The following is a 20,668-nucleotide window of genomic DNA, read 5'->3' as shown; positions in this document are numbered from 1 at the left end:
GTTACTGTTACATCAACTTCCAAGCAGAGAGCTCCAAAATATCCGAGTCGAAAAAGAATCTTTCGTGACAACACAATATTCAACAAAATTCCACTTTTCCACTTTAACGTAGTTTAATAAATGTGTGACGCAGGGCAACCAGCAGGATACGACTCGGTGCGAGACACCATAGTCCTGGTGAACGGTCAGCCGATGATGTTGCAGCCTTCGAGCTCGACTGGCACCTCTCAGAAGCTGCCTGGACCATCGATCCTCAAGAACTCTAGTAAAACCGACTTGATCACGTCTCAACAAGTCTGACATGATGTTCATTTTACCTCTGATGAGAAGTCTGCTGAAGAATCTGTCGCCACAAACACAACACGCCAGTAAAAGGTAGTTGCGTATCGCGGATAGGCTCGCAAACGATCCACGGATCGATGGCGAATTCAAGGAAGGACGAAAAGATAGAAGAAGAATTTATAAGGAGACTATTTTCTTTTATATATAAACCTAACGCAATCCTAGTATCTTCTATTATACATTTCATTTTTTATTTCTTTTAAAACAAGTTGAAAGTGTTTTATCCCCGTTTCCAGAGATACCAACTTCACTGAACCGAATCGAAAGTGTCCAAGCCTTCTTTGATGAACTTTCAGAGATTTTATAGTTTATTTTAGAATTCATAGTTCGACACGCCTTATTATTCAGTGAAGGTGAACCGACGAACGTTGATTTAGCACCGAAACGGTTACGGCTAATTAAAAGAGTTTATTTAATTGCCAGTATTCCTAAGCGCGAATCGCAATTGAATCTTCGACATCGTGATTCGACTGTTGCAAGCGTTTAGGTCCGTCGCACGATCGACCTGCAAATTGACGAGGAGACGAAGAACCTGTGAAACGCTCCGTACACGCTACGATGTGAACATTATTTATTGTAAACAATTACGCTACTCCACTGCTTTCGATTGTACATAAGAAAACGTAAGAAATTAACCATTGTGTACGTGCTCTAGAAAAGAAAATTATGGTATCTATCGTTTCACGTGAGCGACACGCAAAGTTAGAACGAATAATGCCGTTTATCCGGATTAAATTGACGCACCTCTAAAGTGGGGTGTAATATCACTGGACGATTAATTGCTCCACGTGGGAGATTTAACCATGGTAATGTTATTACAGGCTTTCATGGCTTACTTCAGGGTTGGTATTAACAGAAGCTTGTTGGTACAAATCGTGTCTTTTGGATAAGATCATCGACGTTTATTCAGCAATGCAGATGGCTTCTTCAAGGGTCAAATGACACACTGATGAAAAATTTGAGTTTTTGACTTGATTCTTCAGAGTTGACATTAACAGAAGCTTGTGGATGTAAGACTTCGGATACCCTTAGTTTCGTGAGCATTGCAGCTGGCTTCTTCAAGGGTGAAAAAATGCACAGAGTTGGATTAGGTGTAGATTAAGTTTGAGTTTTGTCCGAAATATCACTGAAATATCATTATTTCATTTGACGTCTTAAGAAGCTAGTAACACTGAAGAAACATCAAACAGTCTTAACCAAATGACACGATTTACACTTAAAAGCCCCATTATCAATCATGGTAATGTTGCTTGCATAGCGACAGGTTTAGACATTCGACGTAGGCAGTTCGAAAACATCAAGTTGAATTTCCTTACATCAAGTGTCAGGGCACTTTATCGCAAAAGGTTCATTGCTGCAAAGTCATTCAGACGTTAAAGGAGCCGTAAGTTTTATAAATTTGTAGCTTCGTGATCGCTGAGCATTTTTCCATGTTGACTCGCGAAATGCTTCGCACGAGAATTGTTATCGTTTTGGAGAGAATTCCAACGGTGCTGAAACGAGTGGTTCCAGAAGAATTGGCAGATGGTTTGCGGTGCAAAGATTGTTTAATTAGTTTAAATTTTTACATTCATTACTTCATTACTTCAGGACACCAGGATATCTATTCTGATTATTGCAACGATACAACGTTGGTATCAGTGTCACTAGACGCTGTATCGTTAGCAACTTTGAGAGATTTAAGCTGGGTGACATATGACTGATGACACGTGGGATTTTTTAACAATTATACAAGGTAGAGGCACCAGTAGTTGACACATTATGTATACAAAACGTATACCATTTAAATATTAAAGTCGAAATATGTAAAATAAATCAAGAAAAGGATGCTTTTACGGATCGAAGTATTGCTATTTAATCCTCTGAAACGCTTAATAATAAAGCGACGTGTGAAAAAAACCGAATTTGTATCCCCTACCAAACATAAATAACAACTTATCTCGAGTTATGGAGCGAACAAAAAAGTTGATGCATACGCCAATGAAAATCCCAGAAATGCTGGTATAGACGCCAATGAATGTTTTGGTCGCTTCCAGGAGTTCCAGGAAAAAGTACCGCTCCTTTCTTAGAAATTCACGAACGCATTTCTTGGAATTTCAGGAGGCTGCTCGGTGCACCCCTCACTCTTTAAAGTCTATCGCTTCAGAAACTTTAAACAGCGATAACTCAGAGTAGAATCGTCGGATCTCTTTCAAAGAAAATTCAAATTGAAGGGCGCAATTTCTGCTATCTGATAAATGTTTATCATCAACGTTACATATTTTTAAACACTTGTTTTGTTTATTGCTGTACTGAACGCGAAATATAAGTATGATTAAGTAAAATAACACTCGTTCGGGAATTTTAATTATTAATTTTAATTAACACTAAGATAACATCGCTTCAAGAAGATTTTAATAGTCAATTACTGGTGCTTCTACTTTACACACTCCACATACTCATGACACGTATCTGTTAGTATTAATAACCCAAAGTGTATCCTAGTAATTCTTCAGATACAATCGATCCTCGAACCTGTACTTCTCCATATCTTCACATTAGCTCAGCGTTGAGCTTCACTTTGGGTGGTTTCGCCTAAATCCACGTTTCCACGTGCCCAATACGCACATTCGAATCATTTATATTTCGTTAGTAAACGAGGCAATCTGTAAAAGTTTCTCTTGACTCCAGCTGAACGTTGGATGGAATTGCCTAAAGACACATTCCCACTTGTGCGACGCGTGCATTTGAATTATTTGTGGTAGTGGCTGTAAAAATCGTTGTAGCTACACTAGAGTGTTTCATTAGAATAAATGATGTTTTCTTGAATGTAAATTAAGTCTTTATCGGTAACATAGATGGTTACTGCTCGTACGAGAGTTAAATCAAGAAGATTGGTATTTTTAAGGTGGTACAATTTCTATGATAACAACTATATACTGATTTTCACCAGTAAGTAATGTGTTCTGCAAAAGTTTGCTCAGATTTGAGCCGAACTTCGAGCTGAGCCACCTAAAGCTACATTCCCATGTTTGCAACGTGTGCATTATAATTATTTACGTTACAAAGAAAAGCTAATGTTTATTTCTTTATCTCTCATTCTTTACTCAAATTTTGCTCATTCGTATACTCAGAAGATTTTTAAATAAATAACCAAGGATTAGATCAGCTCTATCTTAATTTTTCATAGAAAATTGCAAAAAGTGGGAAAATTTCATTTAGGGAATCCACGTGAACGCTCAAGCGAGAATGTGACTTTAGGTGGTTCGATTAGGGGCTCGAGGCAAGTTCAGATCGAACCTTTCACGTTGTACCCAACAATTATCACTCATAGTTTTATAAATTCACTCATCGATACGCAGTATCCTTTATTTCTCGACACAGTTCCACTTATGCGAAGGAATTTACATGGGAAATTAAACGAAGTGGACGAAAGTATGGTCGAGGGAGGAAAGAGAAGACGCCAGGCGTAGACAGTACATAGCATGTTCCTAAAACGGAGTAATTAGTGTTATCGTCATTCCTACATTGCCTCATCGGTGTCCTCCAACAGAGAAATGGCAACAATCGTCAGTCGACGCGAATAGATTATTTTTGTCAAGCTGGTCGTCGCGATTGTTGCTTTATTTTTGGCTGATGTTTTAACTCTTTAACCGACGGTCACCCAATCCATTGGTAATACTCTCGCAAACTATTATATATTCAGAAGCATACACATATTTATCTTCACGTCTGCCATAATCAAAGGCAAACAAACAGCAGTGGAAATAATTTATATCTCTGTATCAAAGGACCGCTGTATAAAATTCTTTTGTTGCTCTAAAATTGGCGTTTCCCCCTTAAAGCCTAAAATATTGTCTTACGAATTAGAAATAATTTATATCTCTGTATCAAAGGGTTGCCGTATAAAATTCTTTCGATACTCTAAAATTGGCGTTTCCCCTTAAAGTCTAAAATATTTTCTCACGAATTAGGGTGACCGTCGAGAGTTTACATGTACGCGCGCCTCCGATTACTATTATTTGCCGGCTGTCAGGAATTTCAGGGAAATAGACTAAGTAGCCGATACGTTCACGCACGAAGACTGCATGCCACCGTAAAAGGGGATATTTTTGCGTCGATCACGCACAGGGGAAGGTAGGGGGGTGTTGAAAAAAGAAGAAGGGGTGTCGTTTCACGGGTCAGCGGGAAAACGTTTCGGATCGTTCCCGACCCAACATAGGAAATATAAATAAACAAGAAATATAATTAAGTCGGCGATGTCGAAATGCCAGACAATTACGCGTACGTACAGTCAATAACGTGAAAGATCGTGATTCTTTATTTTTTATGTGACCCCATTTGTAAAGTGTTGCTAGCTGTATCGTATGTATAACATTTATCGTACTTCGTATATATACATATACATGTACACACGTTACAGATATACATATAGTATATATATATACATATGACATATACAATATAATATATATTATAAATAATATATTTATAGACGCTTGTACACTGGTGTACGCGTCCTATAGTTTATTACGTGTACAAAAGAAGCATAAAACGACACGATCATCGTTGGATATAAGAAGCTGAGGGCGAGACAAACCAATGAGAATACAACAAGAGAATATAAACAATTAACATTTACCGAACCTGTTGCGTTCAAATGAAGTAAAAACGAAAAACAGGAAACTAAATATGTTAACTCATATCCGTGAGTGTGCGAAAGTAATATGTTGCGTGATACGATGCGTTTTTTGTGAGCAAATGATGAAAGTGTGTACGGTGCGAGCGTATACGTATATTTTTTAGCGTAAAACGGGCCTAACTCCACTTTTCGTCCTCTCAACGATCCGCGCGCCGTTGGATGGTTGCTTAGAATTTTGAAAAAAGACTTGTTTCCTTCTCTTCGATCCTGGTTATTGTAATTTTTAATTTGTACACTTTACTTCCTTGGTCAAAATTAAAGTAAGTCAGCTAAGTAAGTAAGTAAGTTACTTTCGCAATTGTTCGCGCAAGTTATTTTATTATTTAAAAATATCTTTGTGCGTTAAATGTTACGCAGAATGTTTTAAAATATATAACACCAATGCAAAAGCAGGTAATTCATTTTGAAAAAGAATTACTATAAGAAAAAATACAATTCATTTTACACGAAACTATGTTCTCAAGATAATCGATTTTAAAAATATTGCGAGAGGTAGCGCGTACTTTAGTAAGGAACTTATGAAACCCAGATGAATTTAGTTAGTAATGAATTAGTTTAATAACGATAAGTGTTCGAATAGTTCTTCCCTACGGTTACCAAGTGTCATCAGTATTTTTGCTAGGAAAACAATTTTTTTAATTAGAACTCGCTACTTCTGTACACTGAAATTAACCCAGTTATGGCTGATATATATAGAAGTGTGTTAAAAATGTTAAAAATGTGTGTTGAATAAAAATTTTAAATATGTCGTTGTTCTGTTTTGATATTAGATATGTTAGGCTAACGTCTTTCTAGAAGGAAGGCACGTTTTAGGTATCCTGTTACACCTAATCTACTCGTGGTAAAATGTTTCAAAGAAAAAAGTAAAAAAATTGCAGCCTTACCTGGGTTAAGCAACAACGCGAACTCGAAATTGTTTCATTTAATTACCTCAAGAACGAAGGTTCGTGCAAACAATTTTAATCTACACTTCTCAGAGGATCACCTCTTTGTAAATTGTGCTATATATTTTAGGACACTCTGTGCATGGAAACCGTCACGGTTTAGTTTGAGTAAATGTTGCGTTACGGGTTTCGTCCAATTTGCAAACAATCGAGGTGGACGTTAGGAGTAAGTAATCGGCCCTTACGTTTAGATGTAAGTAATCCTCCCCTTGCCATCAATCCTTTGCTCAAAAGGACGAACTAGTGGAGGAGGATCCTCGCCATTCGCGCCCAAGACGGATCCTCGTTGACCTAATTAACGTTTTAGAATCTAGTCGTTGTTGATACTCAGAGCTTCAAAGAATAGGCAAATCATTCGACAGAACGATAACTCGAATCCCAAGATAGGAATTCGTTTCCAATCGAGCCACGCATCTCGAGGACAATGAAAGTTTACCCAGTCGATTCACTTCGAGACACCAAACATTCTCCAATCGATCTTCCACTGACATGATTAATATAAGAGTCTAACATTTCGGGAAAATATTAAACGTAAGAAGGTCGTCTTTATTTTGTTACGCAATATCATTAGGTCGTTTGGATTTGTGTATTATCGGATCGTTTGCTGTTAGGTTTCTATTTTGTAATTGTAGAAGGAACAGTCCACCAGACTGGATAAATGGATCATGATATAATATGACTACGAAGATCGTAAGAAAAATTTGCATTCTAAATATTTTTGTACATAGTTATTAGTATCGTAATTTATCCTTGAATTTATTCCATCAATTTCTTTTATTTTCTAAATAACTTAAAATTAGACACTAAACAAATATACACAAAATTACTAGACGCGTTTCTAATTAGCCATATCCAAGCCATGATCAAATTCCTTTATTGATACATTGATACAAACGAATTCTCTTCGGCGATTGCTGATGAACAAACTTGGGATTCGCGATGAAAGTGTGACTGATAGATAAGCATTCCAGAAAACTTAATTGTCCTTAGGCTAGGTAGGCGAATCTGATGCTGGTTTAAAAGGAATTTAAAGAAAAAAAATCAAACTAGCTCGTCATTAACAACAAACAACAATAATAATAATACATATTAATTATAAAAGTTATGTTACAAGTAAATAATAATAATAACAATAATAATAATAATAATAATAATAATAATAATAATAATAGCGTTAGCAGCCGGGGTTTAAGCCGGCTAGGCCGCGTGGTCGACTGTCCTAGGTAGGGTTAAGATTCCAGTGACGTAGAATTATCAGTAACAACACGGTAACATTGCCAGTAACAATAACAAAAAGAGAAACAAACACCACCAGGTGTCGATTACTATTTTAATGTAACTTTGGTTGAGCAGTTTAGCTGTGTCCATTTATGCGAGAGTGAGGATTGTGCCTGGCGTTCAAACGACCTTGAACGTCAAATTCTTGCCTATAAACCCATAGTTTCACTTCGATATTGTAGACGAATGAAATTGTCCAAATTTTTCCTTGGGAAATTTTCAATAAATCCATTTCACTATTTTAGCAAAGAAATAAAAATAGAAATAACCAGAGCTTGCTCTAATTACTTACATCTAACATCGGATCGTAGGGGTTTAATGGTTTTCGCGGCACTAGGTAACGCGTTTTAATTTTTATATAGCTGAAACAATTTGTCGATGGTCTACTGAACATACATCATTTTTGCTGAATTTTATTTCATGTTTTCGATGACCTCTAATTAATCAAAATAAATCAGAATTTAATTTTGTGGGTCGTGGTAAATCTTTTCATTCATTTGAATTTAATGTTAACAAGAATGACCTAGAATCAAATATATGAGAAATGTAAATAAAAGGAAAGAAAGATAGTAGCATAAAGGTAGAATAGCAGCGTAAAAGTCAATTGTAGTAAAATTGATAACATTAATAATATTGAGGAATTCAAAGTTGGTCGTAAAATAAACTTTACGTTTTAATAGACGCTTTAATAAATATTCTTGTATTAATTAGAAGTAACAGAGACCCTCGACAAATTGTCTAGCATTGAAAAATTACAATTTATCGTAGCTAAACCGAAAGTATCACTTAGGTTGTTTCGTGTTACTGCTACAGAAGCACACAGGCGATCGTCGTAAAATATTCGTTCGGGGATCTCGATTTACCGAACGGATTTATGGTTACCGGGTTATGTTACGGACTTTACGTCACTAAGAGCAACCAGTAGAGCGAACAGTACAAAATAACGTGTCCTAGAGCCAATCGAGAAAGAGGAAAGCGTTCAAGAGCGAGATACACAGATGTGTTTAAGGAGTCTTCTCGTTTTTGTGCCCAAAAAATTAACTCATATTTGCTTATTTTTTATAGAGAATGTACGAGTTGGATTGTCCTCAAATTTGGCACGTGGGTTCGTTAATCACTTATCAAGATTTTCGAATTTTTGGACTAAAAAAAAAACGAACATTGACAAAGTGACGACACTTGAAAAAAAAGTCTTATTTTTATCAGCATTCTTTGATTTTTCTGAACCGTGAAAAGATGTAATAGTTTTTTAATTTTAATTAGGATTGGTACACTCAAAATGGAGTTTTCTTTAATTAAATTGAGTTGTTTTAATGTTAGCAATTTTACAAATTTTTGGAACATCTAAACCGAGAAGACCTCTTGTGTTTCGTGAAAGCGATTATATTAGTTATTCCTTCTCGTTAAGGCAGATTTTTGTACGTCGTCGGACGGTCGAAAGAACGATAACAAACCGCAAAGTAAAATTCCTGATCAAATGTTCAAACGAAAGAAAAAAGGGAACCGTTCGTTTGTGTTTGCGATCGTACTTTCGCGCGATCTATCGTGTCTCTCGATTTCCTCTCTGATTTTTATTTATTATTACATTATTTATAGGAGTATTTGCCAACGAAAATATGGTTGAAAGGTATACGAAACTGTATACTCGAATATGTTTCTTTAACCAACCGTCGATTTTATTTGTATATGAATGGTAATTAAGGGCTACCTAACATCAAATTAATACTGATTCAATTTATCTTCAATTAAAACGAGAGGCACTATTAGAACGTGACGAATGATATACAATCAAAATACAAGAAAATGTTATTATTCAACACACGAGGGTAAATCCATAGACATATAACAATATGTCTGTGACATATTTTCTAGAAGAAGAAAAGTTCTAGAAGCATGTTCCAACATTCGAAATTAATTTTAATGAACATGAAATAAAAAAAATCATCGTGAATGTATACAAAAAAGAATAAAGTTAATTATAGCTCAAGCACAGTTCACTCCACATTAATTACAAATGATTTGTAAACTGTGAGAAGAAAGTTACTTCAAATTTTTCGAGTTGCAAATCAGATTGCAAGCTTCCCAATGATTAATTACAAACAGATTATGTTCACTGTTTGATTCGCCCTCGTGCGTAAGGTTAAGGGTAGTCAGCAGGGAGTTAAGGAGACGAACGAGAATACTGAAATTATATATTGTATCTATATTGATCAAACACGTATATATATGGAGGCATAGATATGTATATATGTATGTATATAAAAAAGAGAAGTATATACATATGTATACACGTTGTTGCATAATGTTAGCGACGCTCCCCACGCATAGAAAAATGGGGGAGAAAGTTTTACGCGTGACGAGTTCAATTCGAAATGTTTATCGTGCGTTGACAATTTGCGAACAAGTAAAAAGAGGTTTAACAAAACAAATAAGACGATATTCGAAGGACGATGAGTATATATATATATAATATCGGAAATTAAGAAATTGTATTAATATACATGTACATTGCATTGAGGAAGATATATACATTATGTAAATTCTATGTAAATGTATATGATGCGTGTGTAATTAATAAAGTGTTGATATATATGGTTGACGATACGTCTCCGTCTGTTTCGTTTCCTCCTGGTTCTATGATTGTTTGCCTTAACGTTAGATCGAATTAAATTAATAGTAAACTCTAGTCTATCCTTCTTTTTTGGTAAATATTTCTTATAAATACCAGTCGATTAAATTTACGAACGGTTCTCCCTCGTTAGAGATTTTAGAAGCGTTTTTTTTTTTTGTGCATTTCGTTGCAGCATTTGGATTGAGACTTCTGGGTTACATTAACACTTTGCCATCTGGATACTTTTCGTAAACTTTTGACGATCGTATGACTTGATTTAAACTTCTATAACTTTTGATTGTAGTTGATTCAAGCTTGAAAGAGTGTAAAGAGTTCATAGGACCTCAAGTGATCTCCAATATGTACGTCTATTAAAAATGAACTCTTATCTACTACTCGTCAATATTATCTCTGATTTTTACTTTATCTCGCATGCAGTTAGTGTAAACACGTTTGCGTACGTTTACCAGCTCAAAGAGGAATATCTCTCCGTCTGGTTGGCAACCTGTTAATTGTTCGATGAACACAACAATGGTAAAATAAACAGGCACGATTTGGAGTACAATCATGCGCATCTATCATCGTCAATTATTTGATGAAGTTTCTTATTAATTCATTCTATTTCACGCCTCTGTGATGTATGCTAGTACGAATATTTCACAAAACAATACAATAACATTAATAATATATCATTTCGCATTACCGTATACATTCTCTTCTTCGCATTTGCATACGCCGTAAAAGCATACGATCTATAGTCTACTTAACATTCATTATTTCTTTAGATTGGCTCAGGTTTCGTAAAAGGTATATCTTAAAAAATATTGTCGAATTTTTAACTAACCAAGCAGTGCACAGATGTTTTAAAACTTTGAGAACAAAGTCTTTGTTCCTCTTAGAAATTGTTCATCAACTACTCGTAGCTGTCATGCGTGTAAGTGTTGAAGGACGGAATGTTTACATTCGAATTGCATCGGTGAATCGTTTTATTCGCATAAAAAGAAGAGTGAACTTGACAAGCAACCTTTACACACTTGTCCTCGAAGCTGTATTAGTAAACAAACTGTCGTTCAATTAAAGATAATCATTTGGCAAAAAAATATCGTCATGATATTTTCGATAAGTCTTTATCTGATGGTACGTGACTCGATAAGTGTGAATTCTTCGTAGAGGTTGTCAGTTATTTTGAATACCACAGTAATAATAGTTATCTAATTAAATTTATAGTAATGTAATAAACTAGGATTTTGAGATTTGAAATTGACTACTGAATTTGATGTTACGTTTAGTTGTGACTCTCGCCTCTTTAGGCGGTGATTCAGTATTTATCACGTATAAAAATAATCTTCACAGGTGTTTCATATGTTTTTGTACCATTCGGTAATCATTCATCGATTTGATAACCCTACGTATCATTTCTCTTCTATCGATGTTTCTTTTCCGTTCGTTCAAGAGTTTTCTTCATTCCACTCAGCCTATCGACGTTCCATCGCGCAAAAATCGCCAGAGGCCTCATAAAATTCGTAATTTTCTCTTTTTTACTTTTTGATAAAAAAACAGATCCATCACTTAACCGACACCGTCTACTACGTATCCCTCATTTAAAATACAATACCACTTGTGTTTTAGCGACATCCCAAATCCACATCAAGCTTCGCAGACTTCCACATGAAGGAAAATCGACAGAGTGAACTCTTAGTCGCCAGAGTTTTACCAGAGCACGCGCACGTCTTTAAAAATTACGTGGTGGTTGGTGGTGGGCCAAAAACGACCTTGCTCCTGGAAACAGCGCCAAGTACTGGCTTCACCAAGATGAAGAAACCAGCGATGAACAGCGACGCAAAGACCAGGTTCCTCCCAGTTTCGGCGATAGGCGACCATTTGTAGGTGCCAGTGATCACAGAGGCAAACAGTAGTACGGTAATGGCGATGCCACCGAACGCGTGCATGATCTTCAGAAGGACTGGCCTGAATCTCGGGTAAAGCCACTTGGGGTTGTTCGTGACGATCCCGAAGCCAGCGACCAGGAACGCCAGGATGATGCTGATCAGGCCCAGGATCGAGTGCGGGCTGGAGAAATGGGGTCTGTTGTAGTTGACCTTGTTCACCACGATAATGATCAAACCGATCAGCACGAGGGTCAGGCCTGCTGTGTGCAGGATCCAGTGCATCGTCACCCTGTTCACTCTCGAGATCTTGTGACCGATGTACGCCTCGCCAGAGATGCTGAAGACTGCCTCTGCCATCAGAAGAGCCACCTGAGGCAAAGAATGTTTGGTTTAATGGGTGGATTAGTTTGGTTTGTTAAGCATATTAAAATAGTCAGAATTTATATTTAAAAAATTCTAAATTATTTCAACGAGTTTCCCAAAGTTGTTTTCAAGCGATTTTCTTCCTTTGACTTTTGAATAATTTTGCGATCAAACTTTAAGCAAAGATACTAATCGATTACTACGACCTTAAATGTATGTGGTGTCAGATCGTCCACGTCTGGAAGATACTGTTGTCGCCATGAAATACGTAGGCTTAAAATAGACCTAGATTCTTGGTCGGTGTACTTTCATTACGTGTTTCATTCAGTAAATTGGTGTTATCTAGTTAACTACTTACTCCGAGGCTCATGCAGATAGGATGCCAGGAGAAGAATGAGTAATTTTGAAACGCCACTGTTAGTATGTATATCACTGGCGCTAGTAGAAGAACGTGAGTGAGGGTTGAAAACACCATGGTCACAACGCTCGGTGGGCCCTTGCCTGTTGGTGGGTCAGACATCGTAACTTTGTGACTGAAAGCACATAGAATTGAAATTTTAACGTTCAATTAACTTCTAACTTTTACAACATACTCTGGAAGTAACAGAAATCAAACAACAGTTATCAAACAAATTTAATAATCCTTGAAAGTGAATTTATTAAAGAAACATCAATTATAACGACACAGTGATTGTATAAATATATAAATAGGTACAAAATGTGCACACAATATTTAGGTTGCAGCCAGGTAATTTCAATTGAAAGATTCATGTCAAAGTGTAGGAGCCAATTCTGGAAAAGCGTGAAGCAAGAGGATGAGGAGGCTTCCATTCTTCGATTTACAAGAGAGTCACAGCGAATTCTTTCTGCGCAACGGCTCCTACGATCGTTTAAATGCGCGACGTGTGATTCATTGCTAATTACGCGGCACGATTCCTCGTTTCTTTCAGCATCCACTTGGGCGAACTTGCGGAACCGCAGCCTTTTGCAATTGCACAAGACTCGAACTTAATAAATGGGGCTAGTGATTAAGTAGATGGTGAGATCGAACTGTCGGTTATTACTACGAATTCGCTCACGTTTCATTTGTGCTACTTGAAGAGAAAAGAGTCCAAGAATGTTTATGACACTGTAGACTGGCCGAGTTTGTAGGGATTTAGATATGCGATAAATGGTTATCGCGACATTTTTATATTTCAGTGCAATTGATAAACGTCAGGTCAGGAAAGAGATTGCTATACATTCGGATGGAATCCATAGATTGGGATGATTTATGAATAATTTTCGCGGCATGTTAGGAATAATCGTGCTTTCGCAAAAGCAGTCCAGAAATTTCGAGAAAATTGATTTCAAGTTGATTTATATCACAAGAGTCTCGATTAATTACAGCTTACTTTTGAAGTGCAATCGACAAAGGCGACTACTTGTTCGACGATTGCTTGATCCCTAGTACGTGTTACGATAGTAATAATTTTTATGTCTGATTAATTTCCTTATCAGTGACTTGCGTGATCCAGTTCACGGAATCGTCACGTTTCTTTCGCAAAGTTTCTCTATCCGCTTATATCTGTTCTAATACCAGCGAGTAGAGTACAGTAATTATTGCAAATAGCGACAGGTTCAAGTGTTAACAGCTGTAAATTTTAACGACTGTTTCCTTAAATTGAATGAACCAACACGCTCGACCGACGACGGAGAGGTTTCGGATCACTGGCACTTGCGGTTGAGACAAATGGAAAGCAAAATTCCTCGTTTTCCCACGTCCCAGTTATGTGTAAATATTGCTAGTCACGGGAACAAAGACAATGATAAAACTGTTGTTTAATGGACGTTTGTAATTGAGGTCGATCGAGAAACATTACTTTGATAACCTTTCTGCATAGAGTTAGAGAATTGAATTGAATTATTCTATTGAAGAGAGATCGAATGTAGTAAGAGTGATAATAATGAGATACAGGGATAATAATAATTTTAATGAGCATTGTTCTAGTAGAGAGTGAAGTGGAAATATTCAAAATTGGAAGATTCTTGATCGAATATTTCTAAACGCTTGAAGTTGGAGATGATTGAACAAGGTTCTTTGAATGATCTGGTACTTATTTAAAAGTGGATTTGATTATTGTGATAAGACCTGCGGCAATATTTAAGAGAAACTTTTAGACAAAATAAAATTATGAAATAAAATCTGAGAATAAAAAGTGTAAATTACGTTTTCATCCTTTATACACAATCCAAAGATACAATACAGGCGGAGGATAATAGTAAACGGACAAGAATGAAAATTGTGAAATGTCAAATTGGTTGATAAAATTACAGATGAAATTATCCACAATTAAATTGGAGAAAATTGCGAGGCGGTTAGCAAGTTGGTCAAGAGCAATAATGGCGAATACTCGATTCGTTACCCGGGCAATTACGATCGCGGCGTGATTACATTTATTGCAGCGTAATCACGCCCACCGCAACGATCCGATTCGTAACCCAAAGTGGCATACTTTCAGACGCGCTCCGCTTTCACGGTTTCAGAGTGAAACAATACTCTCTATAGCGTGCGAAATCTCCTGTTTACACGAAACTTACATCGGAAATTAGACAAGTTCGCGATTTCTGCATGTGACATTTGTAAATCTACGTTGCATAACCGCCTGGTATAAAAATAGTCTTACAAAGCAAGCATTTTTTACATTCCATCGCAAGAAGAGGATGCTGTAATGAAATTAACCAAGTTATCAATCTGTATTTGCGTTTCGATTGAATATTTTGAAGAACAAAGTTTTTCTTTCGTAGCAATACCTAAGAAGGTTTAGCTATGTTTTTCATTTCTTTTTTGCTATGTATTTATGTAGAATAATTCGTAATGAATACAAACAATTTTAAACACATAAACAAAATAAATATCATTATAGAAAGGAAATGAGGCACTTGAGAGAGTTCATGAATATCTTTTACTTTCTATCGCGTTCTTAAGTAGACCTCTGTATATACTTGTCCTAAATAATTTTATAAATATAAATTAGTTAATTCGATGCATTAACCTAGGATACTAGTATGGTCTCGTGATTGTTTTGGTTTTGAAAATTAATATGCTTATCAGCGTTGACAACCGTGCAATAAATGTATTCGAAATTAATCCACAAGGAAAGTAGGTCTTCCAAGCAAATGAGTTCAAAGTCTTTTATCTAAAATGTAAACGTCTTTGACTAATTAGAAAAGCTTTTGCTTAAAATGGAAGCCTGAGACTACCAATCGAAATCATGTTAAGAAATGTATTCATTGTAGCAAATTTCTGCCATCGATACAATCTTAAAACAAACATAAAATCAACCTACAAAATTATTCTACTTTTCAATATATTTCCTTCCATAAAACAATTTTATCCCCTTTTCTTCTTTTCACCTAGACTAATGTTTACTCCAACATTATGTATCTGAATGCAAAGTCGTAACACATCCTGAATATAATTAAACACACTCCTGTACCAGCATGTACCATTGTTATAAATTGCCTCCACATCCTGCAAGCAATCGCCTTTCAATTCCAATAACAAATAACCAACAGATCGTCTCAGATGTCTAAGTGAAAAATTCTACTGAAAAGTTTGCCAAAGAAATTCGAGCATGCCACACGACTCTCGAGAGAACGCGTCCGGGAAAGTTGTTATCGAACGTCGAAAATTGCTCGTAAAACTCGGCATTGGATTTAAAATTGTGCTCTCTTTGGCGCTGCGGTTCACCAGAGTGTCGACTGTGTTTTTAATACGTTCACTGCAGTGTAAGTCATGCATGCCCTGTATTATGTTTCGTTGCGTGCTCGCCACACTTCATTAAACCTTTCTTACGTGCTACGAGTAGATCTCCATTATTTTCTTACTATTTTTAACACACTTTTTTGTAGAGTGAAATTGAAAAGTCTCCCATTTGCACCATAGATTAGGTTTCTGTAACAGTAATTTGGCTGGGCCTAATGTTGGATTTTTGTTTGTTCTCTTTTTTACTGTTTGTAGAGAGGGAGGATTGTTTTACATATACAAATAGTAAACATGACGCAAGTAGAAAGGGTTTGTGGCTAAATAATCTTATCTCACAGGAGAAGTGTAACACAGTGCGTATGGAAAAGAAAATTATCGGTTCAAATTAGAAACTAAATGTGACCCACATACGATAAGAAACCTGGTCTTTAAACTTCTCCAATATTATTTACATAATGTTGCTCTGTGGTTCTCTGATATCTTCGAAAGCGAACGAAAACTATCATTATTATATTTTATATATTTATATATACTCCATATATAAATATACATACTCCAAAAAATATATTTAATAAGAAACAGAACACATTCTAAAACAAACAACATTCGTTATTTTCTCCCAAAAAATTCTTCCAACTACCACAAAAAAAAAAAAAAAAAAAAAAAAATCAGTAATCAATCCCAAGTTTTGACATCAGTCACACCTGTGCGTTAATTAACTCACATTTTAGATAAATTTACTATAGCGAATCAAAATTGCTACGTAGATCCGCCTTTAAATTGCTTAAATTCGCAAAATAAATACTGCCTAGGTGTATTCTTCACGAGCATCTGTGTTTCCAAACAATAAAGTTCAGAAGAGGCGTCATCAGCGAGGATGGAGTTTAATGAGACACCTGGCGAACGTCGGGCGGGAAGAACCGTCTCTGGACTCACCTTGAACGCTGTGCAATCGCTCGATCGAACCTTGGAGCGGTCGAGGACACGGGGACGGGCCGAGTTTCCGAAAACGGAACTGCGGTTTTTTATTTAACACGGCCGTGAAAAAGAGCACGACGCGAACGACGTCCGCGGCTCGACTGAACCACGCGCTGAAGCGTACTCGCGACGATCTATCGCTGCGTTGCCGATACTCCTTACAAACACTGAGGAAAATCGTCGAATAAACGCGGCCTTGGCACGCCTAATCGCCTCGATCTTCTCCCGTTGGTATAAAATGAACGCTGATCGCGTGCTACGAGCTAGAGTCGCTCCAGCGCTCGAGTGATTCACGAGGTGGAAATTGAAGAAAAATCGGGATGAGTTAGGATGTTGGAATTTGCATTTCAGTAAATTCTGTGGTAAATTGCGTTTATTTGAGGGGGAAATGTCATTGGGAGATCAAGCATTAAGGGTGGACACCATATTAGGAGTTCAAGCATTAAGTCTCTCGGGATATTTGTTTTTACAGAGAAGAATTTGTGTAATTTTTGTTTAACTTTGATCATTTTCAGGTATATTTCAAAGTACATTTGGTAATTTTTCGAATCCATTCCACACAGAAATCTTTGCTATTTGAAATTTCTAAGTGCCCCTAACTCGTTAAGGGAGGAAATATTGGGAGTCCGAGCATTCAGTGTTGATTTAAGGCAAGACTCGCTTTTATTTAATTTTGAAGTCTCTTTCACATCGAAACACAATACCGTTATGATACGAGACAATGGCTTATCGTAAATCTCCTAAAATTACATGCAGTGTACTGCCAGAAGCAATAATGTTACGCAGGTGATTGAATAATTATTATAATAAACAGAATACAATTAGCAGCTTATGAACCGATTCATATTGTATTTAATAATACTGCGCAGTAGACATCGGAGTATATTTCATCATAAATAACTGAAATTATGTTGTAAATTATCTGGCAATATCGAGCAACGAGGCGTCAGAGTTAATAGTCGTTTATTATTTATAAACATCGTTTCAGCCATCATAACGTATGTAATTCTCTTCACACACACACACACACACACGCGCCAAAGACAATTTTTCTCTCAAAAAAGAATGTGTCGTAATGATATGATAAATCTATGCAAAAAATTTAATACCTGTAATAAAATAATTTGCAACGAAACGTGCAAGATCCCGTTGATACTTTCGCATTATTTCTCCTTCTGAATTTCCTCCCTAAATTGGCACTCACATGGTCCCGTGCACTCGGTCGAAGAAACAGTAGCAATATTTCATTCCAACATTTCGTCTCGGTCGAAGTGAATTACACAATTCAACGGCAAACACGTGAAAGGATGGAAGAAAGAATGCTACAAGAAAACTTGAAAGGAACTGGCGTCGGAGCTTTGTTAGAAACCAGTGGCACGCGATATTGGATCACAACATGGCGAACAATGGAGGTCTCTGATTTACCTCCTGGCGCGAACTAGATCTCCACGAGCACTTAGAAAAACCGCCTCGAAGTTTACCACGGCACGAATGTTCGAAACGAATCGCGTAATCAAACGATTTCGAGTACTTAAGTCGAGTCTGGGAATAGCTCGAAATATTTATTATTTATTTTTGCGAACGGCGTTGCTCGAGTTGCTTACAATATAATCTAATAATAGCTGGAGTATTTACGATCTCGAGCAGGCATTATGTTAGCGGAAGAAGCATTGTGTCAGGGTGCAACTGTATGGAGAATGAAAGATGGGTTCTGTAAAGAATCGCGTGTCGTGGTTGGGTCGGATGTCTTAATCAAGTATCACGATTTTAGGGAACTAGAGAAATATTAGAAACTAAAATAATTGAAATAAAATGATTAATAAATAAAAATAAAAATTAAGTGTTTATTGTAGGTTTTATTGTTGACAAGAAATGCATGCTGAGATTCGTTATCGTCTTGGCTGCACACCCTGTACGATACGCGCATCTTCGCTCATGAATTTTCATTGCACACCGGTTATGCTAATTGCTATTATGCAATTGTAACGCCAGATTTATAAACATTCCGATGTGATCGGGGGAAGACAGTGGCTGATAACAATTCCCGATTGCAAGAATGAAAACATGGCTATTTCTCAGTCCAGTGGTTCTCAATTATGATACAGTTTAAAAAATACAAATCCTGCTTTACGCTTCTTTTGTATAAGAAATAAATGTTCGAACAGGTTGAATAAACTCCATTGAATATTCAAATCTTTTCTATCTTTCGTTTTTAGATCACAAGATTATATTACAAGTCGAGTACCTGATAAAGATATAACTAGTAACATTCTCACGTTTTTAAACAAGATACACTTTTATAATTATGGGCTTCATTTCAATTAATAAAGTACATTAAAAACACACGAATTAATTCTAAATATTTAAAGTTTGGAAATCACTGTGGCAGTCATTGACTTGAATAGCTTTGGGACACCCTATAAACAGCGGGCTCATTCGCGCCGAGGCAGCCGATTTAGGGTATGCATTACTGCTGCGGTAAGGTTTATGACGGCACTTCAGTGTTAGTGGCTGCTGATTACAAGACCACGTGGCCGTCAGACCGGAGTTCATGTTTTTCTCCACTCCGCCCACGTAACGAAGGTCTTTTTTCGATGGCCCGACGAATTTGGTAAAGAACGAGCGAGATGAAACCGAGAGTCTCTGTGTGCAACGACTCCAACGGAAGCACGACTTCCTCGTTCAATTTATAACGTTGCACTGAGCGATATTTTATCAATTTCACTGGACATAATTGAATTTTAACAAGGTTTCAAATGTGTAGAATGTATAAATTCACAGTGGGAAATTCATTCCTCCAGAAAACGTGAAATTTATTTTAAGAAGTAACCTGTAATTATCGAGCGGATATTAATAACGAGAACAATTAGAGAAAGTTAGAAGATTAACCAAAAAACACAGGTGTTTAGTAGTTTATATACACCACACTTGTTTTTGGGTCACAACCTTTTGCATTTTCGAACACCACCTTCATCTATCATTTATGCAAGACATACGATGTAGGGGTCAGTATTCTGTCTTACAATGTAACAACATCATTTATCTCACTCACAAGATAACAGCAGCACCTTGTAACTATTGTTTCAACATTATTTGCAGGATTTACTGTACGATGTTCCCATTGATATCAGATAATTCAAGAAAGTTGCATCGTAACGTCTTAGCCAAGAGATAGACAGTCTTAGATATTTTTCTAAATATCATATACCTATTTTTTTTAACTCTACACTAATAAACATGGTATCTGAAGATGGTCACAAAATAAGGACTGATCAATCTTTTATTAAGTATTTGAAAACCTATACAGATTGCACCCTAAAACTAACCAATTCAAATTGTTCATACTTCCTCAAATACGGTACAGTATGCACCAGGAACAGTTACTAAACCACAACCTCGTTTATGGTTACAGATGGTTGGATCTGTCCCAGCGATCTACCAATAACGGAGCCTGGCAACCGTAACGAGCGTTACGTTATTGACTAATTGGAAACGAATTGTTCTCCACGAAACAATATCATTAGTCATAAACTTGTCGAACAGTGTACAATGTTTCTTCATTGATCGGCACGTTAGTTGTGATTCTAACTAACGATCCATCGCACACGCCATTTGCTGCGACGGAAGTATGCATGGACAGTTCATACGTATGCACGCTAGCGCATAAATCGGCCTCGACGTTCGTCGGAATGTACTCCGATTGCTTATTCGAGGCGTGGATGCCGGCTATACTCTGATTATGCAAATATTCGGTGGTAATAACGTTAACAATGCCTGCAACTTCACGCGTGCGTGAATCCTTGTGCCTCAATTAAAGCCCGCCACTCGAGAGTA

General features: G+C 36.7%; 2 protein-coding genes across 4 annotated transcripts in view; one reads left to right on the top strand and one right to left on the bottom strand.

Annotated features, from left to right (window-relative positions):
• Positions 1 to 9,853, top strand: part of LOC128885262 (sodium- and chloride-dependent glycine transporter 1-like) — a 29,025-nt gene extending 19,172 nt beyond the window's left edge. For all 3 annotated transcript variants that reach the window (XM_054139224.1, XM_054139222.1, XM_054139223.1), the window contains exon 11: positions 134 to 9,853. In XM_054139224.1, coding sequence (XP_053995199.1) covers positions 134 to 300 — 167 coding nt within the window. In that variant the 3' untranslated portion in view covers positions 301 to 9,853. The remainder of the gene's footprint in view (positions 1 to 133) is intronic.
• Positions 9,854 to 11,503: 1,650 nt separating this feature from the next.
• LOC128885280 (transmembrane reductase CYB561D2-like) lies at positions 11,504 to 16,967 on the bottom strand. The gene is made up of 3 exons (XM_054139257.1): positions 16,793 to 16,967; positions 12,467 to 12,641; positions 11,504 to 12,114 (listed from the first exon to the last, which is right to left on the bottom strand). Exons 2-3 carry the CDS (start codon positions 12,626 to 12,628, stop codon positions 11,596 to 11,598), a joined length of 681 nt encoding a protein of 226 aa, XP_053995232.1. The 5' UTR covers positions 12,629 to 12,641; positions 16,793 to 16,967; the 3' UTR covers positions 11,504 to 11,595.
• Positions 16,968 to 20,668: the final 3,701 nt, after the last annotated feature.

The sequence above is a fragment of the Hylaeus anthracinus genome, unplaced genomic scaffold (assembly GCF_026225885.1).
Source record: "Hylaeus anthracinus isolate JK02 unplaced genomic scaffold, UHH_iyHylAnth1.0_haploid 11981, whole genome shotgun sequence".
NCBI lineage: Eukaryota > Metazoa > Arthropoda > Insecta > Hymenoptera > Colletidae > Hylaeus > Hylaeus anthracinus.
This window is presented reverse-complemented; position numbering and strand designations above follow the sequence as displayed.